The 26,755-nt window shown below is 52.4% G+C and overlaps 2 protein-coding genes across 3 annotated transcripts; one reads left to right on the top strand and one right to left on the bottom strand.

The window, feature by feature from the left end:
- Positions 1–319: 319 nt before the first annotated feature.
- Positions 320–3,686, bottom strand: Emp3 (epithelial membrane protein 3). The gene is made up of 5 exons (XM_021640362.2): positions 3,500–3,686; positions 2,519–2,634; positions 2,155–2,257; positions 1,532–1,672; positions 320–528 (listed from the first exon to the last, which is right to left on the bottom strand). Exons 2-5 carry the CDS (start codon positions 2,594–2,596, stop codon positions 359–361), a joined length of 492 nt encoding a protein of 163 aa, XP_021496037.1. The 5' UTR covers positions 2,597–2,634; positions 3,500–3,686; the 3' UTR covers positions 320–358.
- A 2,207-nt stretch (positions 3,687–5,893) lies between these two features.
- Odad1 (outer dynein arm docking complex subunit 1) lies at positions 5,894–24,814 on the top strand. 2 transcript variants are annotated; one of them, XM_060378880.1, is made up of 16 exons: positions 5,894–6,230; positions 6,370–6,536; positions 6,628–6,719; positions 7,727–7,826; positions 8,115–8,304; positions 14,112–14,234; positions 14,392–14,505; positions 17,283–17,350; positions 19,149–19,336; positions 19,482–19,616; positions 20,066–20,148; positions 20,249–20,417; positions 21,947–22,086; positions 22,185–22,282; positions 22,540–22,618; positions 22,698–24,814. In XM_060378880.1, exons 3-16 carry the CDS (start codon positions 6,650–6,652, stop codon positions 23,199–23,201), a joined length of 2,061 nt encoding a protein of 686 aa, XP_060234863.1. In that variant the 5' UTR covers positions 5,894–6,230; positions 6,370–6,536; positions 6,628–6,649; the 3' UTR covers positions 23,202–24,814. The 2 variants fall into 2 exon arrangements, with proteins under 2 accessions (XP_060234863.1, XP_021496029.1); XM_021640354.2 differs by having other exon boundaries at positions 5,895–6,230; positions 21,947–22,110.
- The last annotated feature ends 1,941 nt before the right edge of the window (positions 24,815–26,755 follow it).

Below are 26,755 nucleotides of genomic sequence, written 5' to 3'. Positions count from 1 at the left end.
TAGAAAGGAGAGGAGATGGGTTTGCAATAGGAAACTCTTCCAGTGGTCAGTCAGAGAGAAGGAATGAAAGAGATCAACTCAAAACAGCCTGGGTTCCTGAGAGAGGGATGCTACAGAGCCTGGAGCAGGGAGAGGGGACTGAGACTGGGTTCTCATGAGGTCTTCAGGGAGGGAGGGCATGCATCCGGATCTTCCCAAGCTTCCCTGGGGAAGCTGGCTCCAGCCAGGGTCCCAGAGTGTTGAGTTTGGGAGTTGAACTCTGGATGAGACTGGAGGGGACATGTGTTGTTATGGAAGGAGGAAGGGAGCCGAGTCAGGCTCGTGGTTAAATGGATTTATTTTCTAGGGGACAGAGTGCTCATTCACGTTTCCGCAGGTGGATGTAGACAATGCCGCTGACCAGGGCGAGTGGGAAAGCCACCCAGGCCAGGGCAAAGCAGTATCCGAAGCTGCCCCCGCGTGGGTGCTTCGCCAGGATCTCCTCAGCATGGATGGCATAAATCAGTGCCCCGGAGAACACAGCTGCACCTGCAGATCCGTGAACACAGCAGCATGGGCTGGGTGCGGAGGAGGCCGCAGCGTTCTCCAGGTTCTCGGCAGTCTCCAGAACCACACAGGCACCCAGCTGCTGCAGAGTAGCTGTGGGCACCTTGCTTCACCTCTGCTCCCTACTGCTCTTCTGTGAAGTAAGGCCAGGGCAGCTATCCACCCGTGGAAGCTTTTTTGGGGGGAGGGGGTTCATGAGCCAAACATGCAGACATGAGTAAGTAAAATGAGGGGGATTCTCTGGGAACCCAGGAAGATGGTTTCCCAAAACCACCATGATTAACTCAGCCGTTTGCAACCTGGAGCCAAAAATTTATAAAACAAAACCAACCAAACAAACAAAAGAGCTGTGCTTCTAGGTCTCATTGACCTCTTCATTCCCCTCATCCCTTCAAAACTCAATTTATTTGACCTTTTTAAAAATGTGGAACATGACCTGATTTGCCCATCCCTACACTTTCAGTTAGTCAGGGTGCAGAGACAAGAGGATGGAAATTTCAAGGCCAGCTAGGATGATTTAGTGACACCCAATTTCCAACTAAGAAAATAAAAAGGGGGTTGAGAGCACATGCCTAGAACCCACCAGTGTGGAGCAGGGCACATGCCTCAGAGAGGACAGTTTGTCTAGCATGCCACACACTCTGGGGTACATCCCCAATACTGGGCAAAGAGAGAAAACAAACTCCCGAACAGGTACGCAGAAAGCAGCAGATGGCTGCTAGGACTCACAACATTCCTTTTGTGGATCCTTTACCTGCCTCCATCCCTGGAACCCAAATAATTCACCAAAACCTACTTCTCAAGCACTGCATCACCAAAGTCCGGAGATAAGCACAGAGCCTCTGAGAACTAAAACTCCACTAGCCCACGGGGTCACACAGGCTGTCCTCGGGGAGGGCTGGGACCCTGGAGATGGTTTACTTTGTGAGCCTTGAGTGCTGCATCTACTCCTTGCCGCCATTCCCAAGCTTGAGGACATGCTTACTTGTGCAGAGCTGGCATAGGCCGGTGGCGTAGAAGAGCCCTCCTCTTCTCATGGTGTAGAGTTGGAACATGAAGAGGATGAAGGACAGGCAGCAGAGGATGAGGGAGAGCACCATGAGCACCTGCACTGCCTTCAGCCAGCCTACAGAGGGAGACACGGGCGTGGTCACAGCGGCTCCCCTCTCTGTCCCTACTGGCTAGTCTCTACCCACTCCAGGCTCAGCCAGGCAAGCTTCAGGGGTGCGCGTGTTACAGGATCACCAGGCAAACACCTCTGGTGAACTTCATCCTCATCCTCACTTGCTGCCACTTAGAATTTTGGAGGGAGGCAACTCCATCTTTTTAGAGCTCTGGCCCTTTCCTACTCTGCCCCAGTTCAATCAATGGCTCCATTTCCTTACAACTTTGAAAAGTCTTAGCTTCTCAGAATTTACGAAGCTTTCTCCCCATTCCTTAAGCTGTAGTATGTGATCTCCACCCATTCTGGATCCACTGGAACACAAGCAGTGGCCTTTCCATCCAGACAAGCCGCCTCCGCCAGCCCAGATGCTCACTGCCTCGGCTAGATCCCAACCCGAGCCCTCGACGGTCTGGGGCCTCCCACTGCCCTCAGGTCTCGCTCACCATTCTCACTGACGTTGCCGCAGGCCCACGTTTTGGTGGTGGTGTTCCATGTGCAGTCATACCACAGGTTCAGGGACTCCTTCTCTGGGAGAGTCCACCAGGACTGGGAGGGACGGAGACCAGGGAGGGTGAGGACAGGAGGACAACAGAAGACGTCAGGGAGAGTTGGGATAGAGGCACCTGGAAGGTGGACTGATGGCCAAAAGGGTGGGCACGGCTAGGGGAAGGGATTGGCCCAGAAGAAGAAGTACGGAGGTAGGAGTAGAGGGGTGGGGGCAGGGAGGGAGGGAGGGAGGCAGAGGTGGGAGGTGGAGCCTTAGAGATGGGCTAGGCTGAGGCTCACGGTGAGCCGGAACCTCCTTACCTTGTCCAGGGTGGCCACGAAAAGCAAGATGAGAATGAGGATGTGAAGGGCGGAGACCACCAAGAGGAGGAGTGACATGACTGCCAGATGCCCGGCTCAGAGTAGGAGAGGCAAGCCTGCAAAGGGCGGGAGCACTCAGTTCTGGGGGAACAGGGCTGGGGTCTGGCCTTCTAAGTCAGAGGAAGGCTGGGGGATCTCTAGAGTCTGAGGGAGGATGGCGTGGGAAGTCTCCTGGGTGTGAGGGAGACAGGGAATAGGCTAGGCAGTTCCTCCCTGGGGAGGAGAAGGGTAAGCCCGGGACTCCTGTGCCCCTGGAGGGGGCTAGGGAATGCCCTAGATGGACATAGATGAATGAGCAGGATTGACATGTTGTAGCATCTTCAGTTCCCTGCCCCTGGGCCACCATATGAAAGTTTAAGTTGACACCCCTTTCCAACCCGTGAGGAGCAGGAATTGCCCCCAGGACAGGCATCCTTGACTCACTCTCTTCTCTTGGGGTGAGTCATGAGTGACTCATCCCCCCTCCCTCCAGCACCAGGGAGATGTCAGCCCCTGACTGAGTCTCTGTGGTCCTCACCCCACCCTACTGTGGACCCAAGGCCCTGGACACTTGGGGAGATGGATTAAAGGGGGGAGGGGGAGGACTGAGTGGAGAGACCACTCCCTACCACCCTTCAGTGCCCAGAGAACTCAGCCAGCCCTGGGAGCCCTCCTGCACCCCATAATCTCAGGAGAGCGCAGAAACTCCCAGGGCGAAGCCACAGCACAGTTTTCATGGTGGGCTCTGCTGGGACCACAAGTCCTACAGATGGCCCTACCCCTTCCTGTATCCCCACCACAAAGGCTGAGAGATCACTTCTTCAGTTGTTAGTGTCCTCGGGAGCTGAGAGTAAAGGGTCTCTTCCTGCCTGGAGTGCCCCTCCCATGGTGCCATGCTGCCAGTAAATAAAGTCCCGCCTGAATAACGGATTGAAAACTTACGGAGAGTCGAAGAAGTAGTCAGAGTTGGAGTCTGTCCTCCTTTGGGCCTCTTGCCCCGCCCTTCTGCTCCCTCCTTCCACTCTGAGGCCCCCGCCTCCCTCACGGCCTTCCTCCCACCCCTTATTACCCACCCGTCTCCCTCTCCTTTCCCCCTCCCTCCCTTTCTCTCTCTCCTCTGGTGGTTTTCTGCTTCTCTCAACTCTCAATATATACCAAGCCTTTTATATCCACTTTGGCCTCGCCCAGCTGAGGTCTGCAGTCAGGGGAGGGCACAAGCTCTTGGTTCCTTATCCTCTGCTTACCCAGTCACACAGTAGGCACATTCTCGTACCTTCTTTTGGGGCTCAGAGAAGAAATCTTTGGGGTCCTGGGATGGGTCACATTAGCTCCTTGGACTGGATACCTGCCTTCTTTGATGCGGTTTGGGGCAGGCATGTGATATAGGTCACACTTTGAGCTGACTCTGAGGTGGGGTGAAAAGCATCAATCTATGGAGCAGGATGTAGCCTTGAAGAAGGCCAGTGTTGCCATCCCTAGCTGTATGACCTGGGATAGATTTTTTTTCACTGGGCCTCAGTTTGCTAGTCTGTATAGTGGGCACAATATGCTGTCGGTGAAGAAAACTGAGTGGTGACGCAATTGGGTGGGTTGGTGCTAGGTAAAACAGTGTAATCCTTGAAAGCCTCCTGGAAGAAGTGATATTTGACCTGAGAGGCGTCATCTGGACATTAGGGAGAAAAAAAAAGACGGCTCAGGTCCTGAGAAGACACTCTTGTTTGCAGAGCAGAAGGAAGGGACAGTGTGGCTGAAGCACAGAGCCTCGGGTGTGGGGCCCAGGGACATCAGAGGATTGCAGTATTGCGCTGGAAATCCATGGAGGAATCTGGCGTGTGCTGTCCGAGCCGTGAGGCCGTTAGGAGTCTCACTGCACCAAAGTCCCAGGGTTGGAATACCAGCAGCCACGGCTTGTTCTCAGGACACGGAGTTAAGGCGTGTGGTGCCGGCTGATATCCGCATCCCTTGGCAGGGGACCAAGTCCTGTTTCTGATGAAGTAAAAGCTAGGGGCCTGAATGATGGGATATGTGGGCATCTGGAGCTGGGTGATTGATGGCCCAGGCCTCGAGCGGGAAGGCCTAGCAAGACTGGTGATGGAGAGCCCGAGAGCAGGGTAGCTCTGCTGACTCTGGAGCCTGTGTGATCCTAGGCGAGTTACAGACGACTTCTGCGTGCTTTCTCCATCTGTAAAGGAGGGTAGTGCAGGGGTAGCAGGGGTCTAGGGCAGTACTCACGGCAGGCATTGGGGCCTCGAGTGGAGTCAGGACGCTCGAGTGATTGGAGAAAGAGCAGACTTGAGTCCAGTGAGACCCAAAGCTAAAGTCTGGAACCCTAAATGAGGGTGGCTGCAGGAGGGGTCAGAAACTTGGGGAAGTCTAACTGTGATCCTCGGGGAAGCAGGCAGTGGGTCATTGGGGACAAAACTGGGCTTGGGATGGAGTCGTGTGCTCCTCTGGGACACAGGGACAGGAGGCTCCATTCCAGGCCTGGCAGGAGTATAGGAGCCAGGAGCAAGGAAGATGCTACCGGGCAGAGGAAGTCAGCCTGGACTGGCTTTTCAACACTCCTTGAAAAAGCTGAAACAGTTCGGTACTTGGGGTGCCTGAGGGAGGCGTTTCGAGAATCACAATAGTACCACGCAGAAGTGGGAGGATCTGCAGACCAAGGGTGGTGGCAGGATCTCCCTTGCCCAGGCCTCGGAGGAGCTCGGCATCGCGGCCACTTCCTCCCACAGGAAACCGCAGGCGTCGGGCACACCCAGCCTGCAGGCGGGCGTCCACAGCCCGCTTGCAAGAGGACCACGTGGGTTGAAGAGTTTGGCCAGATGGGGCCTCTGGAGGCTCCGCCCCCTCTCGCTTCCGGCTCTGCCCTAGCACTCCCGAACCGTTGATCGCGCACGCGTAGTGAGCTTGTGTAGGAACTGAGTTAGTGGTGAGCGTGCCTCCAAACCATGATATCCCCAAATATCCAGTCCAGACACGCATTCCTTGGACCGGTACCGAAGGACCCTGCCTGGCCGCGAAGTCTAGTCTTCTAAACATTTCCCTTCCCCGGAGACCTGCTGTCCACAGTGCCTAGCTCCACGCACCCCATTTTGACTTCCGGAGGGCTCGCTCCTTCACGTCCCCTCAACGAGCGTCCCCCCAGGGCTTCCAAGTCACCCCCGGCCCCTCACTTAGCTCCTTTTAAAGAACACTGCTCCCAAACCCAAAGCCCCGCTCTTAGAGTGCACAAGCTCCCGCCCCTTCTTCCTAAAAGCCTCGGCCGCCCCCCTTAGTCCCCGCCCCTGCGGCTACGCCCTTCCCGGGGCTGACTCCTCCCCCTGCCTGCAGTCCCGCCCCTCACGGCACCCAAGCCCCTCCTCCTCCTCCCAGCACTGCGATTCCTGCCCCCCCCACAGTACCCGAGACCCTCCCGCACTCCGCTTGGGGTCCCTGGGCCCCTCTTTCCCAGGCTCAGCTGCCTGTGTGCTCCTGGCTCCTCCGTCTTCCTAATGCTGCGACCCTTTAATTCAGTTCCTCATGTTGCGGTGACCCCCCTCAACCATAAAATCATTTTCGTTGTTACTTCATAAATAACCGTAACTTTGCTACAGTTATGGATCGTATTGTAAGTATGTTTCCTCCGATGGTCTTCGGTGATGGTCGACACCCCCAACGGCGTCGCGACCCACAGGTGAGAAACGCTGTTCTCTAGGGTCGTCTCAGCCCCCACCCCCAACATCGAGTCCATCGAATCTTCCACTGGTCTCTCCTGCTCTCCTCCAGCCCTCCCCCCGCTGTCCTCAGGCCTCATTGGTCCCCTATCTCCCCAGTAACCAGACCACAACAGTGAGTGTGGAGCTGCAAAGACAGGTCAAGGTGCTCCAGCAGGTAGAGCCCTCGACCGTACCCCAAGCCGGCCGGGGCTCAGAGGGGCCGACAGGCGGCCCCGGCACGGAGTCCGAGGCAGGCCGCAGGACCCAGGCTGTGTGTGTTTGAGGTGAGCGGCGTGCCGGTGTAGGCCCCGAGGGGCTGCTGCTGCTCGCCCTGTGCGTTGGCTTGCGCGCTCTGAGGCTTAGTGTCCCTTGCAGGAGCGCCGCCCCTGTGTCCAGGATGCGTTTGGGTCTGTCGGCCAGGAGCGCCCGCTCCGAAGAAGTTAGCGAGGTCTTCCTGGAGGGACCCGGTAATTCGTGATTCCTCCTCTCCTCTGAAGTTCCTTTTCTGTCCTCAGCTTTTCCAAGTTCCAGAGCCAGGGCTGGGGACGCTTCCCAGGAGCGCCCTCTCCTGGGGGCAGACTCGAGCCCGCACGGAGGGGCCTCCCGGCGTGTGGGGCGCCAAGCCGGGCAAGTGGGGTGGCCGGAAAGACTTCGGACATCCTGAAAATACCAGGGGAGGGCCTGTGAGATGGCTCAGCGAATAAAGGCTCTTGGTTACCAAGCCTGACGGCCTGAGTTCCACCCCGGAACTCACGCGGTGGGAGAAGAGAACCACCTCCCTCTGACCTCTCCTACGCTATATAAACATAATTTAAAACAGAAAAAGGACCGGCACACCTTTCATCCCAGAGCTGGGGGGGGAGGGGCAGAGGCAGTTTGAGATTCAGTCCAACCAAGGCTACCCAGTAAACCCCTGTCTCAAAAACAAAACAAAACAAAAGCTTGGGGAGCGAGAACAGCATACGCAGCTTGTGGCTAGGGCAGGAGAGTGGACACTGTTTTGGGTCAGTCGAGGAGCTGGGAAGGTGTGAAGAAGTTGATGGACTGGAGGGATGGGTAGGGCAAGGCTCCTCCTCCGGGCTTGGATGCCAGGCTGAGGGGTCCAAGAGGAAGGGTTCATTCGGTAGAAAGTCCTTGGGGACTTTGTAGGGAGATGAGCAGGAGACTGGAGGAAGGTTCTGTGGGAAGGGTTGAAGCATGAGGACAATAAGGGGGGGGGGGGCAGGCTGAAGGAGAGAGGCCACCGCAGTCCCACCGAAGGCTAGAAAGGAGCCGCTTTCTAGCCCCAGGTGTTAGAGACCAGGAGGCACCCTCAAGCCAGAATGGGTTGGGAGGGGAAGGGGTCAGTCTAGCTACTAGGAGACACAGGGACTGAGGTGAGGTCCCAAAGGATGCCAAGGGCTGGGGCTGCGGAACTCTCTGGGGAGCACAGGCAGGCCTGATCCTTTGAGTCCTTTGCCTGGTCTCCCCACAGCGGATTGGGAGCTCAACCGCCTGCGACGAAGATGCAAGGTGATGGAGGGGGAGCGGCGGGCGTACATCAAGAAGGTTCATCAGAACATCAAAAAGCAACTGTGAGCGGGGGAGGGGGGTTTCTGAGCCTTGGGAGGAGGAGAAGGAAAAGGTGTGGGGGAAGTACACGAGTTGTGGAGGAGATACAGGGTCCAAGAGAGTTGCAGTTGCAGGATCTCTGAGTCAGATGCTGGGGAAGAGAGCCGGTAAGCGGGAGAGCAAGGGGAGGAAGCAGAGGAGGGGCGGGGTTGGGAGACCACAGGGTCCAGGGGCCAGTCGGGACTCAGTGACTGGGGCTGGTTGTTGAGTGCCGCGCTCTTGCTGGTGTGTGACCCCGGACTGACTGACAGCGAGGAGATTCGCCAGCTGGAGATGTTCAGAGCCAAGCTCCAGATGCAAATCAGCGTGGCGCAGACCCAGGTCAAGCGACTGGGAGACAGCAAACGTTTGGAGGACATGGGTCATCTGCTCAAGTGCAGGGCCCAGGTGCAGGGCGAGATCGACGCGCTGCAAGATCAGACCCGGGCCTTGGACAAGCAGGTGGGCTCTGCTGCTTAGAACCTCCACCCAGAGCTCTGCCCATAGGCAGGGATGCTGTGTACTCCCGGGAAACAAACACTCAGGAAACTGAGGGAGGAAGGTTACTGCAAGTTCAAGGCCAGTCTGGGCTACAGGTGAATCCCACGTCCCACACTTTGCAATGTGGCAAGCAAAATAAAATATCACCCAAATTCGACCTAAATTTTAGCTGGATTAGGAACCTATTTGGATACTTTTAACCATTGGAAAAGAATGCTTTTTGTTTTGTTTTGTTTTTGAAACAAAGTCTTACTATGTAGTCTAGTAACTCACTATGTAGACCCCGCTAGCCATGAACTCATAGAGATCTGCCTGCCTCTGCCTTCTGAGTATTGGGTTTAAAGGTGTGGGCTACCCCATGGATCCTGGAAAGCATTTTCTGAACTAGTGATCCTAAGCTTTCTTTGTCTTGGAGCTCTTAATTTCTAAGTAAGTTTTTGTTGTTTAAATTCTAAAAGAAACCTCTGGAAATCAGAAACATGGTGAACAGCTCTGAGAGCGCAAGGCCCTGATTGCAGCTCAGCTGATTTTTATGTTTGCTGACACTCCTGTCTGGTGAATGGTCTGAAGGTGTCACAGCTGAGGCGGGCCGCTAGCTCATAGAATGTGGCAGGATGGTGGCTGTCACTCTCTTTGTTGGGTAATGTCAGTAAGACCCCATCTTAATAGACTGCAGACTGAAGGGTCGGTTGCCACCCACCAGCGCTGAGGAGCTGCCATGCCATATGGCGGGGGAGGCAGGGCACCCCGCAGTGGTGAGCTGATTGGTCTCATGTCACCTTGTCACAAGCCAGACACCAGCTGTTTGGGAAGAGGGAATCTTAACTGAGAAAATGCCTCCTTGATATTGGCCTGCAGGCAAGTCTGTGGTCCGTTTTCCTGATTGATGATCGCGGTGGTTTGAACAGGGATGGCCCCCATAGACTCGTGTGTTTGAATGGCTGGCCCAGAGGGCACCATTAGGAGGTGTGGCCTTGTTGGAGGAGGTGTGTTGTTGTGGGGGTGGACTTCGTGGTATCGCATGCTCAACCTGTGTTCAGTGACACAGTCCCCTTCTGCTGCCTGTGGAACAAGATGTAGAACTCTCAGCTCCTTCTCCAGCACCATGTCTGCCTGCCTGCCATCACGCTTCCCGCCATGATGATAATGGACTAAACCTTGGAACCTGGACAGCCCCCTTAAATGTCTTCCTTTCTAAGAGCTGCCGTGGTCATGCTGTCTCTTGGCAGCAATGAAACCCTAACTAAGACGATGGCTGATGTGGACGGCCCAGCCTGTTGTGGTCCTGGGTATTATGAGAAAGCAGGCTGAGCAAGCCTATGAGAAACAGCCTAGGACTAGCCGTCCTCCATGGCCTCTTCCTCAATTCCTGCCCTGACTTCCCTTCATAATGGGCTGGGATCTGAAATAGACTTTTTCCTCCACACTTTGGTTTTGACCATGGTGAGTTTTGTTTTTTCTTTTTCTTTCTTTCTTTCTTTCTTTCTTTCTTTCTTTCTTTCTTTCTTTCTTTTTCTTTTCTTTCTCTCTCTCTCTTCCTTCCTTCCTTCCTTCCTTCCTTCCTTCCTTCCTTCCTTCCTTCCTTTCTTTCTTTCTTTCTTTCTTTCTTTCTTTCTTTCTTTCTTTCTTTCTTTCTTTCTTTCTTTCTTATCACAGCAATAGAAACCCTAACTAGAATGGAAACTAGTACCAGGTAGTGGAGTACACTATGATAGAGCTGACAATGTGTTTTGGGGAGGATTATGGAAGGACTTTGGAACTTTGGGCTGGAAAAGCCTTCACTGCTCAGGTTCAGTGATGTTTGTAGAAACTAAGAAGATTAACCCTGAGGGCTTGTGAAGTTTCAGAGAGATGTCTGAGCATTTCTCCAAGACTGTCAGGGCCACGTGTGTGATATTTTGAATTAAGAACTACTGAAGTGAAACCTTTGCTTTACTGGAACAATTGATTTTGGTCCGCTGGGGCTGAAAAATCAGCCATGATTAAGAGCCCAGCATCACTGAGGAGAATCTGGGAGTATTTCCTCAGGGGCAGCGCAGACACTGTGATTCAGAGGCAGCTCAGGCTGCAGCTCGTGGTGGCTCACTTGATAACATGAATGAGTTTCGTACTGGTTCTGAAGGCATGAAAGGGTCATGAAGAGCTGGGGCTTGGCCCCATGTGGCAGGGCTAGAGAGAGGCCATTAGTGACAGCGCAGCCTCAGCAGCAGTGGAAATCCCAAGATTGAAGGGATCTTGGAGAGAGTCCCTGAAGAGGATTCAGGGGAGGTTACTGGGAAAGGTAACCCCCAGTTTTGGAGATGCCATGGGGCAACCACCAAGGGCAGCAGCAGGTGTGGAGTGGAGCGGCCTGAGCCTAGGGGACAAGCTGCAGGTGCTGTGGATGTCTGGTCGGCCAAGCCCTCTGTGTGACCTAGAAGATTGTGAGTGGATCATTTGACAATGAGCTCCACACTGTTGGACTCTGGTTTCGCTTTAATTTGTTTGTACTGAATTTGTTTGTGATTGTGCTCTGGAATTCTCTCTTGGAATAAGAAAGTATTTAACTTAGCAGGGCATGGTGGCGCACACCTTTAATCCCAGTACTTGGGAGGCAGAGACAGGTGGATCTCTGTGAGTTCTAGGCCAGATAGATCTAGAAAGTGAGTTCCAGGACAACCAAGGCTGTTACACAGAGAAACCCTGTCTGGAAAAGCAGCAACAACAACAACAAAAAAATTATTTAACTTATTTTGATTTTGCAGGAGTGCAGAGACTTTGGAATTTTAGAGAGGTTTTGGATATTTTAAAGAGACTGAATGTTTAAAGTGTTTAAAAATTTAAAGACTGTGGAAGCTTTAAAGTTTGGAATATGTTAAATCTTGTGATATTGATATTAATATGACATCTTGGGGACAACAGGAAAGGAAAGGTTATGGTTTAACAGTGAGATGTTTGTGTGTCAAGTTCACAAGGGGTCCTTTGCGCTGGTTAGTTTTATGTCAACTTGTCACAAGCTAGAAACATATTTGGGAAGAGGGGGTCTCAATAGAGGAAATACCTCCGCAAGATTGGCAAGTCTACAGTGCATCTCCTTGACTGATGGCTGATGTGGGTGGGCCCAGCCCACTGTGGGTAGCACTGCTTCTTGGCAGTGATCCTGAATGCTGTTAGAAGTCAGGCTGAGGGTGCCAAGAGAAAGTCAGTAAGCAAGACTCTTCCCTGCCTTCTTTTTGTGATGGACTGTGTTCAGGATATGTAAACTAAAATAAACCTCTTCCTACCTGTTGCCTTTTGCTTATGGTGTTTCATCACAGTAAGAGAAATCCTAAGACATCTACCAGCAGCTATTTGATGAGGTTCAAGAGACACTTAGCTAATGTCTGTGTTGCAGCTTTGGGAGATCCTGAGCTTAGGGACCCAAGAACCATGAAATCAATATGATACTGACATATAACTGACCCCTTGTGAACTTGACACACAAACATACCACTGTTAAACCATAGCCTTTCCTGTTGTCTCCAAGATGTCATATTATTATCAATATCACAATAACCTTCCAAACTTTAAATTCCCGCAGTCTTTGAAAATTCCAACACTTTAAATATGGATAGAGCCCCAAAGGATGATTTCCAGAGGCCTAAGAGAGGAGGCCTCATGGTAAGCCCTTAGGTTCCTGGGGATGTGCCCTGGGCGAGGGAACCCTGTCTTTCAGTCTCTGCCTCTGCACCCTGGCTCCCTGTGGAGGTTTTTTTTTCTGATGCTGGCACCCCACCATCCCTATCTAGGGCTTTCTTCAGGTGTCTAATGCAAAGGGAACACTGATTGAGAAATCCTAGCTCTACCAGCCTTTTCTCTTACTAATGTAGTTATTTCTGCATATTGTTGTAACAGAAACTTACAGTCATACGAGGCTCGTTGTGGTAATGGAAACTGACTAGTACAGTCACACAAAGATGGAGGACGGCAGTGTAACACTGATTTAAGAGCTCCTGAAAACCTGTGTGTTTTGAGTTGTCTCGGCTGACCCCAGTGCTGCGTGTTTGACAGTTACACTTTAGCCAGGGCAGTTCAAGCAGCCAGTCAAGTGTTTGTGTAGTAAGAAGTCAGAAGCTATTTGTGAAAATAATTTGCATAGACGGAAAAATGTCCATATTTAATTCTTTTTGCAATTTCTTTTAATTTTTCTACTTATGTGTATCTGTGTGATGTGTGTATGGATGTACATGGAGGTACCTTTGAAGGCCAGAAGAGGGCATCAGATTCCCCTAGACCTGGAGTTTCAGCTGGTTGCACATTATGTCCAGCCAGTGCTGGAAAATGAACACTGGTGCTCTGCAAGAGCAGTGAGTGCTCTTAACTGCTGAGGCATTTCTCCAGATCCATGTTTTTATTTATTTATTTGTTTGTTTGTTTGTTTATTCTTTTCCTCGAGACAGGGTTTCTCTGTGTTTAGTCCTGGATGTCTTGGAACTCACTGTAAACCAGGCTGGCTTTGAACTCTCTCTCTCTGTAAACCAGGCTGGCCACGAACTCTCAGAGATCCCCCTGCCTCTGCCTCCATAGTGCTGAGCGTTAAAGGTGTGCGCCACTGCTGCCTGGCTATTGTGATGGAAAGTTTAATTGGGGAGGTTGTGGATTCACTTAAAATTTTAAGAATGATAAAGAGATTCCCCTTGTACATTTTGCTCACTATCCCCCAATTTGGATTTTTATTTGATTTGATTTTTATCATAGCTATCACTGAAAACTGGCACAGGAGAATGTTGCTTCACTGAAAGGCAAATGCTGCCACCTTGTGGTAGACCCTCAAGCCACCAGGCGCGTCTGGTGGCCAAGCGGGTATGACCTATGCCCATGTGCCCTCACACATGTTGCATGCCCCTGAGTGAGTCTGGAGTTGGCCTCTTGGTGCATGTGTGTTTTTGCCAAAGCTGCTGGAACCAGGTCTCCTCGTGAAGTGGTACACTTCTCAGCTCCAGAGACTACTGTCCAAGATCAAGGTACAGGCTGGGTTGTTTGCCCCCGTGCTCAGGCTCAGCAGGACCCAATCTCTTGCCTCCTCAGGGTATGGTGTTTTGCTGGCCATTTGTGTTTGTTGGTCGAGACAGGGTCTCTGTAGCTCTGGCTGTCCTGGAGCTGGCTCTGTTGGTGACCTTTCTCTGGGTCACTTCTGGAGTCCTGGGGTGAGGGTGTTTGACAGGAGTTTCAGGGATACTATCTAGCCTGTAGTAGTACAAACTGAGAACACAGTGTTAAATGGTCCATTTACATTCTGTGGAGTAAGTCCAGACACAGCGAGAGTGCAGAAACACGCTCATGTGGGAAGCTCTCGGGACTCCAGGTATCCCTAGCACCCCATACTCTAAGCACCACTTTTAACTGCTGCTCTTAGTCTCCCAGCATCTTCCTCTTTCTGGGGACCATAACAGCTGCAACTCAACCCTTCTATTTCAAGTATTCTTTCAAAAACAGCAGGAGAGGCAGAGGCAGGTGGTTCTATGAGTTCAAGGCCAGCCTGGTTTTCATTGTGAGTTCCAGGACAGCCAGGGATAGACAATGACACCCCCTCTTGAAAAACAAAAAAATAAAAAGACCACAAGGCAAGGGGTAGAGCTGGCTGGTTTTGGGCCACAGTTCCTGTGGTTTCCCAGACATGGGTCCATTGGCTACAAGGGCATTTTGGCTGACTTGGGTGTTACAGAAAGGAGGATGTGGGAGCTGCAGGGAGAGCAGATGTCCTTGATGAATCTCTCTCAGGCATGTGATGGGTGCTGCGTTCCCTCCAGATCCAGGAGTGGGAGAGCAATATCCTCACCCAGAGTAAGACGCCCCCAGCTCCTGGTGTCATCTTGGATCAGAAGGTGAAGGTCCAGAGAAGGATCACAATCCTAGAAGACCAACTGGACAGGGTGTGTGGCCTTGGGCTCTCCAGGATAGACCTCAGGCTCAGACCTCAGGGCATCGGGAGGACAGACACCGTGGGCTTGGGGTTCCCCTGGAGGGCACAGGGTGGTTCTCCACCTCTGCCCGGGCCAGGCCTCCTGAGCATGCTAACGCCCACCCCAGGTCACCTGTCACTTCGACATCCAGCTGGTGAAGAACGCAGCCCTGCGGGAGGAGCTGGACCTGCTGCGCATCGAGAGGGGTCGTTTCCTGAACATGCACCACAAGCTGAAGAAGGTGGGGCGAGGAGGCCCTTTCCCCCTACCCCCAGCTTAGTGCCCAGCCCCACCTCAGTGCAGGAGGAGGAAGAACCATCTCCCCTTCACCTCGCTCCCACACACGGACAGAAGCTTCATTTGAAATCTGTCTCCTGGGGCCACTCACCAAGCCGTTCATACCCCTCAAGATCTGAGCACCTTCAAAGCCCTCTGAAGAGCCAGCCCGCCTCCCTCCCTCCTTCCCTCTACGCCCTTTATGAAACTTTCATATCAGAACAATTTAAACGTATATAAAAGATGTGAAAACTGTACACAGAAACCTGTACATATGTCTACTAGGATGTATGTACATGTTTATATAGGTACGTATGTATAGGCTCCTTGAGAGACTTACTATAGAGCCCAAGTTAGACTTGAACAATCCTCCTGCCTCAGCCTCCCTAGTGCTGGATTACAGATGGGAGCCATCATACCTGGCTAAGATTGGTCATTTGCCTCTCTCTGTTTCTCTCTCTTAGTCTCTCTCTCCTTTCCCCTTCCCTGGACCCCACCTCACGCACTCGTGTGCTCCATCTTGACCTTGACCTTGGTGCTGTGGAAGCGTCTGGGCCAGCTGTGTTTCGAGGAGGAGGTTCTTGTGTGGACCATCTGCTTGGCTCAGTGCTCTGTTGGAGGGAGGGCACTTTGAGAAGAAGCTGGGCTTGGGTTTGGTGTTCAGGTGTCACAGCTACAGAGGAGGTGCTGTCCTTGGAAGGACGGAGTCTCCTTCCAAGACAAGTACAGTGCTGAAGCTCCGCACTGATGACCTGGTGACAGCTAACGCCCCTGCCTGAATAACTTCCACCGCCCTGACCAGTGTTTCTGGCCAGCATTCTTACTAGGTTCAGCATTGTGACTTCAAGGTGAATGTCCACAGTCAGTACGCTGGCCATGGTGCCCTGTCATCTGGGTGTGCCTCACTACCCTCTCTGTGTGCCTTCTCCAGTTCTCTCCGCTCCTCTCCTCCTCTTTGCTATTTCTCCAGCAAGTTCCCATGTCTGCTGTGGCTCTGTATATGCATGTGCAGGGCGTCCCCTCAGAAGCTGGAGTTACTGGTGGCTGTAAACTGCCAGTGCAGGTGCTGGGACTTGAATTCTTAACCTTAAAGCCACCTCTCCAAAGTCGTCCCCCCCCCCCCCCATAGTGGGGAATAGGCTTTGGAAAATCAAGATTTAGGCCCTGAGTGACCTCTTTATGGCTGCGTCATGGGATTTTCTTTTCACCCTCCTGTCTTTCCTCCCTAGTTTATGTCCTCAGGGCATACCAGATTGAGGTGTTAGATGCTGTGGGCAAGCCCCACCCTCTTAGCATGATCCACCTTTTCTTGTCAGTCTCCCCCCCCCCCAGGAGGGTTTGTGTGTGTGTCTGTTCAGAACCTACCTGGCCCAGTTCTTGTTTCCGTCTTCTACATGGTTCTGTTCTCATCTGAGTACAGCTGGGTTCATTCACGTCTGTCTGAAAAATCCGTTTTTTATCGTGTGGTTTTGGTGGCTGACCCTGCTGCCGAGCTGCAGCCTGCCTGCTTTACTTTTTGCTCCTGTCTTTGTCGACTTAGCTTTTCTTATAAATCTGTAAAACACTAACAAGCCCCCCCCCCAAAAAAAAGTTCCAGAAGTTCACTCTGGGGCACAGGCAGCCAAGCTGTTTCAGGCTAACCTGGGCTACAGATCTATACTCTGTCTCAAAATAAAAAGCACTCACTGGGGATGTGGCTCTGTGGCTCATGCCTAAGTCCCTGCCAAGCCCATTAAACCAAACCAAACCGAACTTCCAAACCTATCCCAAGAACCATCAGCATGACCCTATCTCTTCTACCTCATATCTAGTGGCCCTGTATTACCTGTTTCCTTCCTCAGTTTCTGGTTATCCACACCTAGTCTCTTTTTGCAAAGGTGTGTGTGTATGTGTGTTGTGTCCACATGTATGTGTATTTGTTACTCTGTATCTGTAGAAGCATGTGTGACTTCTCTGTTGTTTCTTCCTCTTGAAAGCCCCCCCCCCAAAAAAAAACATGCGGCTACTTCTGTGGAGTTAGAAAACAGAATGGTAGGGTCACAGTGTGTTAGTCTGTCAGAGTTTGGGAACTTTATAGAGAAACAAGATTCATTTAACTCACAGTGTTGGAGGTGAAGAATCCAAACTACACAGGATGGCTTTACCTAGCTGCCATGGTCTACCAACCACATCATGGCCAACAGAGGCGTGAGGGAGATGCCAAATGGAGGGGAAGCACAGGGTTGGACCTGGGAGGGCAGCCTCAGTCTCTTCTGCGGTCAGGTCACTGCCGTTAGCAGCCTTATAGTAGGCTCTACCTTCTAAAACATCCCATTACTTCCTAGTATTGCCACACAGGGGCCAGGCTCCATCCCACCACTGTTGGTGGACACACCACAGCACATCCAGAATAGTAATAACATCTAAGCAGGTTTCCAACCAAGGGGCTGACCTTCGTTCCCAAGTGAGCTCCAGTTATGTGGCTCCCTGTCCTCCTGATTTTCCTCTCATTTGGGACCTCATTACAATCCCTTTTCTGCTTCCAAAGTCAGTCTGGTGGTCCACATAGGTTCAGGATAGCCAGAGAGACACAGTGAGACCCTATCTCCAAAACAGAAATACGCCTCCACCACCACCCCCCCAACAAAACAGAAACAATTTTTTTTTTTGGTCAGGGACTCATAGGAGGGTCTCCAGTGTGGGTGCAGGACTGCCCATGCCTGGGAAGGCTGGAGGAACAGGGAGCTCATTGTCTCCCTGTAGGACATCCACCTGCTTCGGGAGATGGTTGGAGCTCTCAGCACGTCCTCTACTTCTGCTTACACAGCCAGGTAAGCCCCCTGGGGGCATTGGGTAGCAGAGGCAGCAGGGAGTGGGGCAGGAAGGCTGGAGACTTGCAAAGACTGGCAGAACCCAAGAGATCCCCAGACTCTTCTGCCAGAGCCTGTGCCTCGGATGTGTGTAAACGGGGGGTTTCATCCGTGACAGCAGCTGGCCTGGGGACCCAGGAGGTGTCTGGCGGTGGAGAACAGCTGGGCTACTCACCAGTGCTGGCTGTGGAAGCAGGCAGATGGCCTTGGCACAGATGCGCTGGACGGGGCTGATTTGTGGAGGCTGCTTAGGCGCTGACTTTCCTTTCTGGCTCTTGGCTCTTGGCCCTCCTGTGCCTTTTCTTCCCTCTGGTGTTTCCTGCTCCACACATTCCCCTCCTTGCTCGGCACCTGCTTCCTCTGGTCCTGGGGCACCCCCACGTCCACCTTAAGGCCTTCCCCCCTCCTTCTCTCCCTTGCTTTTCTAATTTGTGTAATAGTCACCATTTAAAAGTGTACAGCCAGCCGGATGTGATGCCATGTAGCACCGTGCAGGGCCAGCCTTAGCTACAGAGCCAGTGTGAGGCCAGCTTGGGTTGCAGGAGACTCATGCCACACAGCTACAGACGTGTGCAGCCCAGGAACATTCACCAATGTTGTACACCATGCTGTCCTTTCCTGAGGTCTCAGCAGACCTCTCACTCCCCTGCCTCTGGTGTCCTGACTGCTCCACGCGGATGGAGCGAGATGCTTGTGTCCATTCTTGTCCAGGGCGCGTGCGCTAGTTCTTCATCCTTTCTGCCCATTGCTCTGCCAATTCTTTTTGACTTTTTTTTTTTTTAACATTTATTTATTTTGTGTGTAGGTGCCTGCATACGTACGCGCATACTCAGGCCATGAGTATGGAGGTCAGGATAATCTTCCACCCGTGGGGTCTAACTTGGGCTGTCAGCCATCTCCCCAGCAAGAGTCTGATTTCTTACCATTGTCACCCTCTGTCCCTTACTCTTGCCACCCAGGTCCAGCTTCCCCACACCCTGGGTGGCTTCAGACCCCTTCCGTCTAGGAGGCCTCCTGTCCTTGGGGTCTTAGTTTCTCGGTTCTAATTCCCAGGGAGAGAATCTGTTTAGTCAGGTAGTTCTCTGCCTGATGGTGCAGTGGTCAGCTCATTTAGGCACGTGTAGTGGACAGTCAGGTGGAGCATGGGGACAGACAGGCTGGTTTCTGTTCTGGGAAGCTGTGGCTTGACCAACCACGAGTTTCTTGGGGGCTGGGGCTTGCAGTTGTCAGGGGAGGCTATGCATGAGAAGAATGGCCCAAACTAGCCCTCAGGGGTGGCTCTGGGAGGAGCCCCCCAAGGCTGGCAGAGATGGGATCAGAACCAGAATGTCCCAAGGCAGGGGCCCTTTGCCACTGATGATATTCAAACTTCAGGCCCATATTTACAGCCAAGCAGGTAGGGCATCAGCAAGTCTTCCTGCCTTAGGATGTGTTAGGATGTGGAAAAGCCCTGACTGCCCCAGTCTTCCCCATTTCTAGGTACAGACCATTCAAACCTCGGCGTCACCCAGGCACCTTCCTGAGTCTGACCACATTCTTGAGCCCTCTGAGTAACTGTCACATGATTCCTGGCCGCTATGTCCCCTTGTGTATCCACCAGGCTTGTACCCAGCCCCATCCTGCCCCAGCTCCTCCAGCCGAGAATGTCTCTGCCCGTTGTGAGCATCTTTGTGAAACGAGCTGGCACTGTCCTTCCCCAGGCCCCATGCTGACCTTAGCCCAATCTTCTGTTTTGACTGACATGCCCCTCCTCCCCCAGGGAAGAGGCCAAGACCAAGATGGGCATGCTGCGGGAGCGTGCGGAGAAGGAGCTGGCTCAGAGTGAGACAGAGGCACAGATCTTGCTGCGACAGATATCGCATCTGGAGCAGCTGCACCGATTCCTCAAGCTCAAGAACCATGAAAGAGAGCCGGATCCTGATGTGGTGCAGAAGCAGGAGCAGCGAGGTGATCCCCAGGCCCTCGGCGATGGGGAGCCCATTGGGAGAAAGTGGGGCAACGGAGAGTGGAGCCGGAGAGTGGGCGGAGCCTGTTAGGAGGGCGGGGTTACCCAGGACCCCCGGAACCCTCAGCTTCCCAATGTTACCTACAGCCCGCGAGGTGGCCGAAGGACTCCGAAAGACATCCCAGGAGAAGTTAGTGCTGCGCTACGAGGATGCTCTAAGCAAACTGGCCCAACTGACCGGCGAGAGCGACCCTGACCTGTTGGTGGAGAAATACTTGGAGTGTGAGTGGGCGCTGGGCGGACGAGGAGGTGGGGCAGCCCAGCACTACCTGCTTCTCTCATTGTACTGTCTCCAGTTTCCATTCTGTTGCTTGCTGTTTTCCTCCCTCAGGGTCTCTCCCTCCGGTCTGCATCTCTGTTTCTTTCCAATATTTCCTTCTCTCTTGGACTTCCTCTCTCCGTATCTGTCCCTCAACCCTTTCTGTTTCCCTTCTCCCTGCTGCCGATTGTTTCCCCCGCTTTCCCAAAGCTCCTTTCACTGTGCCCGCTCTCTCTGCGTGTAGCTGTCTCTCTGGGGCCGTCACTGTCTCTTTTGCTGTGGTTTCCACACTCTTGTGTTTGTGTGTTCCTGTTTTATGTCTGTTTTTCTGCCTTTGTTTCTGTCACCTTTCAGCCCTCAGTGATCCTCCTGTTTCTAACTCCATCCCTTGTGCTCCCCTGCACTCCCCCAGTGGAGGAACGCAACTTCGCTGAGTTTAACTTCATCAATGAGCAGAACTCTGAGCTGCACCACCTTCAGGAAGAGATTAAAGAGGTGGGCAAGGCCCAGCCTCCTTCCACCACCCTACCTCCCACACTCCCACACCCTGTCCCTAGGCCTAGAGTGGGCTCAGCTCCGGCCCCTGTCCCTGCAGATGCAGGAAGCCCTGGTCAGCGAGCATGCCAGTCAGGAGAGCCAGCAAATGCAGCAAGAGCAGCAGTACAGGACGCTGCAGCAGAGTGTGGACAAGGTGTGCTTCGAGTCGGAGCAGCTGGAGTCTCGCTTCCAGGTGCTCCGAGCTCAGCTGGAAAAGCTCAAGACTGGTAGGTGCCCACGCATTCCCTCGGCCCGTCCTCTCCCTCAGGAAGGGTGCGATAGCCTGGGGGGAGCTGGCCACCAGGACGCGCTCTGCATTTGCTTCTCTGTCGGCCCGTACTTTTTGTCAGCCCACCTGGGGCGCGTCTGCTCATCCATCCCTTCTTGCATTCACCTGTCTGCTCATGAGTGTCCAGGTGTGTGATTGTTGGGTCATAGGCCAGGGTGCTTTTATAGTTACTGGAAAATGCTGAACAGTTCTCCAGAGAAATTCCTCAGTCTTTCTTTAGTTAGTTTGGTTTTTGAGATAGGCTCTTTCTATTATGTAGCCCCATCTGTCCGGGAACTCACTCTGTAGAGCAGGCTGGCCTGATCACAGAGATCCACCTGCCTCTGCCTCCCGAGTGCTGGGATTAAAGCTGTGAGCCACAGCGTCAATTTCTCCTTTTATGCCTTCAAGTGCGCCTGTACGAGCCAGAAGGTAAACGTGCCGCTCCCCTGGTGTCACACCATCACATTCGGCTCTATCTGCAGCACTCACTCAGTGCGGGTCCCACGGCGTCAGTGTGGAGTAGTGCTGTCACCTTATCGTTATCTCTGTGACATTCCTGTTCGGCTTCATGCATTTTTATATTAAAATTAGTCTGTCTGTATATGTATATATATGTTTTTATGCATGTGTGTGTGTGCACATGAGCACACGTGTGGAGCATGCCATGGTACACGCGTGGAGGCCCAAGGAGAACTTTCAGTAGCTGGCTCTCTTCTTCCCTCGTATGGGATCTTGGGATCAAACCCAAGTTGTCAGGCTTGATATCAAGGGCGTATTTATTAAACAGTTAAACACAGTTTGTGTGTGCGCATATGTGTGCGTGTTTTCCCTGTTTCATAAGGTCCTTATCCTCTTGTACTAGGAGCTACCATGCTCCTGGTGGATCGTGTCATTCCAGTATTTCCCATTCTGAGGCACGGGGAAGGTTTAGATTCCAGCGTGAGGATGGAGGGGGTTACGGTTCACCTCCAGCCGCACCGCTGTGGCTGACTATCCCTTTCTCTACACAGGGACAGTTAGGTGATTTCTGGTGGCGTGCTGTTGTTTCCTGTTAGAGAAGCGGAGACCCTTTAGGAAATTAGACACAGAACAGAAATAAAGATATCTGTTCAGAGACCATCCAGAGGTGTTGTGAAGCTGCTAAGGAGGGCAGCAGGAGCCACAGGCTTGTGTGTGTGGAGAGGCGGATGGGGTGGGACTCAGCGGGGACGCTCCTGTCATTAACAGCAGCCTGTTCACTAGGTTACATACAACTGGTCACAGGGGGCCTGGGCTCACTTCCTAGAGGCCTGTGTTCCATGTGAAGTTGAGCGCTGGCATTATTGGGTTGGTGGAAATTAGGTTGTTTCCCAGCCGAGGTGTGCCACCAAGGCCTGTCTGCACAGACCCAGGCAGTCCGAGCCTTGCCTTGCCAGAAACGCTGCGCTCGTGTGCTGAGTGTGGAGAGCTCAGGGTCCCTGACGGTGTGGCCCTCTCTGATCCCAGATATCCAGGTTCTCTTCGACAAGGCTAAGTGTGACGGCAGTGGCATCAAGGATCTCCTTGGGGTCAAGAGCTACATCCGGGATAGGGACATAAGCCTCTTTCTGAGTACCATCGAGAAGCGGCTGGTGCAGCTCCTCATGGTGCAGGCCTTCCTAAAGGTTCAGGTGGGTGGGCGGGCCCTGAGTGTTGGGGCGGGGCTTGGCTAGGCCTGCGCTAACTCTGGCTCCTGCGTTCTCAGAACCAAGCCTCTTTGGCTGAGGCTGCACTTCTGGCACTGGGCCAGAGACTAGAGGACCCCTCAAAGAAGACTCCCCCATTCCAGCCTCCTGAGACCATGTGAGGCTTGGGCGGGAGCAGGAAAGGGGCTGACTGTGTGGATCAGACAGAAGGGGTGGGATCGAGGGCGTGGCTATAGCTTGAGGATGTGGCCTTCTGGGGCACAGGGGGTGAAGTGGGAGCTTAGAGGGAGGTGGGAGTAGAGTGGGAAGGTGGGGTGCCAGTGCCCCAAGGAGAGGGGACAGGTCCAGGACAGCTGGAGTCTGTGTATAAGGCAGAGCTGTGAAACCAGACTTTCTACCTTTCTCCCACCTGAGGGAGGACTCCTCGAGTGTTGTCGTCAGAGACGACTACCCCATGAGCAAGGAGGAGCTGCTTAGTCAAGTCATGAAGTTGGTGAGAATGGGAGCCCCTGGTTGGGGCGGGGGAGGACTTCTCCTGTCCGTTGGGACCCTATAATGTCGCCCGCCCCTAGGTGGAGCTCCAGGACCTGGAGGAGGCCCAAAGGAAGTTGGACAGCAGTCCGAGCTTGACCTCCAGCACGCAGATCTCCCTGGCAGGCCCGTCCCTGGTGATCCCTAAGAGGACCAGCACGGCCCCTGAGTCCATCCTGAGCCACAAGGGGAAAGCAGGCCGTGGCACTGGCTCCATCAGCCATGTCACCTTTGGTGACTCTGCCTCTGTTGCAGTCCCTATGACCCTGACTTCCACTAATGCCAGTGGAGCACTGGGGTCCAGCCGGAGCTCTTCGGCGGGCCGTGGGGGCTACAGACATACCAGCTCCAGCAGCTACCTGGGGTCCACCGGCTATATGGATACCAGCCGAGGCACCGAGAGCACTGGAGGTGGCCTGCAGAGCCAAAGCCTGGGGTCGGAAATGAGTCGAGGCCTCAGTTCCAGCGGCGGCCAGACATCCAGTGCCCTCCCTGCCTCTAGGCCCAGCTCCTCCCCTGGGAAGGACTTGAGGGGCTACCACTAGGGCTGCAGGCCTCTCCTTGCCTCAGCTCTTGACAGGTTTTCTAATCTCTGCCTCCCTTCTCCCCAGACTCCTCTCCAATCCCTCTACCCCGAGGCCTCTGAAGTTTTCCTCCATCTCTTCCCATTTTTCCCCATTGTTACCTTCTCCACCTTGGCCTTGACTCTCTGTTGTCTCCTTCCTCTTCGCTTCCTCTCTCTACCCCCCTCATCTCTTTCAAGCTTCCTTTCATCTGATGTCTCCTAACTGGATTCCCCTCCATTGACTAGGTGAACTGTAACAGTAGGAAATAAAGGTCAGAGCCCAGCCTTTTCCCAGCCTGGTTCCTACAGGTGTGTTCAAACATGGTTGTAACTGTTTCAAGCTCAGGGAATAATTTATGAGCCCATCTCTGTATCTGCTTATTCCTGTGTTCGTCCGTCCATCCATCCATCCGTCTTCAGAGTTTTCCCTGTTTCTGGTTCTGCTGGAATCTGCATTAGTCAGGACAGGCTGGGTTACGCTGCAGTAACAAACATCCCCAGCGTCTGGCTCTTATGTAGCCAGAGATTCTCTTGCTCCAATATTCTGCTGCTTTGTGGGTTGGTTAAGACCTCTATTCCACATCCTGCTCCTGCTCAGGCTGACAGGCCAACCTCGACCTGGAGAGGGGGTCCTGGGAAAGGGAAAAATGGCAACTCTTGGGGCTTTACATGGGCCCAGGGGTCCCATCGTGCACACCGACTAGCAGGGCAGCCTTGGCAGGGGCGGGGGATGGGGCTAGGGGGCTTCGCAGACGTCTCTGACCGGCCCACAGTGGGCCACAGTGGATGACTCCTGTCTGTCCATGCCTAAATGGTCTGTCAAAATTTAATCCAGCTAAAGCCAGACAAAATTCATCAGTCACCCTCTAGACCTCCTCCCTCCACTTGGGTGAAAACAGCCGGGTACTCTTAAGGGGGTTTGTGAGAACGAAATACCTCGATTCATGTGAAGCAGCTGCCACAGCCTGTCCCGACTGACACAGAGGTCGGCGGAGCTGGAAACGGAAAACTCGGAAAATGAGGATGGATGCCTGTGACTGACTATACACTGTCAGTACTGTGTGTGTGGCTGTTATACTGTCATCTGTAGAAGTGAGAAAGTGTCTCTACATTTTCAAACACTCTTTTAAAAGCATTTTCAGAGCCCAACACTTGGAGGCAGAGTTCAAGGCCAGCCTGGCCTCCTGGGAAACAGTTCCAGGACAGCCAGGGCTACACAGAGAAACCCTGTCTCGACATCCCTGCTTCCTGTACTAAAAGATTATACCTGTAGTATTGATTAATGGCTAATATAAATGCACTCCACTCACTGTGGGTGGGGCCACCCCCCTGGGCGGTGGGCGGGGCCACCCCTGGACAGGTGGTCCTGAAAAGCGGGCAGAGAGAGGCATTGGGAGCAAAGCAGTAAGCAGCACTCCTCCATGGCCTTGGCTTCAGTTCCTGCCTCTGTGAGTTCCTGCCCTGACTTCTCTCAGTGACAGTGTGACCTGAGAGTTGTAAGACAAATAAAGCCTTTCCTTCCCAAGTTGCTTTTGGTGATGGCCTCTATGGCAGCAATGGAAAACTAAGATAATAAAAACTTTTGGTAATCTGCTTGTAGAGTGGTTTTACTATAAACTTGCTCAATAAGAGGCAAAAAGTCACTTTTTGTTTGTTTGTTTTTGTTTTTGTTTTTTTGTGAGGGGAGGGACCATTTGGACAAGTGCTGAAACTGAAACCCTCAATGCTGAAGAAAGCAGTTTTGAAACACACAAGAAGCAATTCTAAAAGCCCAAGCACATCCGGGCCTCATCACCTGGTGTTGATTCACTGCTCACGCGATGTTTAGCTTACACAAGCGCAGAGAGAAAATGTGGCAGCACACATGAGCGTCTTAGCACTGCCCTGTTGCTGTGAAGACACCAGACCACAGCAACTGTTAGGAAAGAGCTGGCGTACAGTGTCAGCGATGAGCCCACTGTCATCGTGGAAACATGGCAACAACAGGCAGGTACGCGTGGCGCCGGGGAAGGAGCTGAGAGCTCTACATCCTGGTGCGAAGGCAGAGGTGGGGGGAGAGGGGAGAAGAGCAAGGATGAGCGTGATGCTAGGCCTGGCTCAGACTTCTGAAACCCCAAAGCCTACCCCCAATAACACACTACTTGGACAAGGCTACACCTCCTAATCTTTCTCAAATATTGTCACTCCTTGATGATTCAAATATATGAGTCTATGGGGACCTTTTTTTTTTTTTTTGAGACAGGTGTTGGTATAATGTTTTTTTGGAATGTATACACCTTACCCTTATTCATTCAAATGCTGATTTCTCTCCCCCACTATGTGGTTTTAATCTGGACATTGCATTGTGATACTTATTCTAAACATTACTTGTCTCAAGTTTGTGTCAACATGCCAAAATAAAGCAACCAGCCACAGTGTTGAGCAATGGAGAGGATAGGGTAGGACATCCTGGTTCAGAGTAGGAGGAGAGGAAGGAAGAGGAGGACAGGAAGGAGTGGGAGGCAGAGGAGGAGGAGAAGTGGCAGGAGAGAAGCTGGGAGAGCAGAGGCTGGAGGAGAGGTCTTGGAATGATGTGGAGAATGAACCAGACCTAAGATATCACTAAGAGCAAGTATAATGGGTGAATCTGAATGTTAGGAAACTATGAGGGCTTGGAGGTTTAGGATGGAGTAACTATTGCCCAGCATTGTATTCTAGGTTAATTAAATAAATCCTAGTCTCTGTGTGGTGATTTGGTTACACAGCTGTTTAGGATTAACCTCAGCCTTACTAAGAGATATATCAATAGTAAATATTAACGCCATAACATAATACAACAGACAGAGTTTTTCTGTGTAGCCTTGGCTGTCCTAGACTCACTTTGTAGACCAGGCTGGTCTAGAACTCACAGTGATCTGCCTGCCTCTGCCTCCTCGAGTGCTGGTATTAAAGGGTGTACCATCATGTCTGGCTTGTGGGGACTGTTCTTATTCAAACCACCATCCTCAGATGGTGGGGACCACATGGCGACCACTGCTGCTTGACAAAGTTCCAGCACATCAATGTCTTGGGTCGTAGTTATCCAGCATCCTTTTACTTTCATCCTTGATTTTTCATTATGTATAAGGGAATTCCCTTATACGTTTTTTTCATCTCAGAAGTTTTGAATGGGCTTTGGTTGAGGATACAAACACAAACAAAATAATCCTTTGGAAAAAGCCTCCACTGTGCTGGAGAAATAGCTCTGAGGTTAAGAGCACTGACTGAAAACAAAACAAAACAAAACAAAACAAAACAAAACACTGCTCTTTCGGAGGACCCAGGTTCAAATCCCAGCACCCACATGGCAGCTCATAACTGTGACTCCAGTTCTAGGAGATATGATACCCTCACACAGACATGTATGCAGTCAATGTATATCAAATAAAAATAAATTTCAAAAAAGGAAAAAGCCTCCACCACCATGAAACCATATGGTGTGATCACACTGCCTATTCCTACCCAAGAATCTCCTTTGAGCCCCCAATGGCACCAAGAATAGAGAAGTTAAAGATT

Source organism: Meriones unguiculatus, chromosome 1, assembly GCF_030254825.1.
Source record: "Meriones unguiculatus strain TT.TT164.6M chromosome 1, Bangor_MerUng_6.1, whole genome shotgun sequence".
Classification (NCBI taxonomy): Eukaryota; Metazoa; Chordata; class Mammalia; order Rodentia; family Muridae; genus Meriones; species Meriones unguiculatus.
The sequence above is the reverse complement of the archived record's forward strand: the minus strand, read 5'-3'. Positions and strand labels throughout refer to the sequence as shown.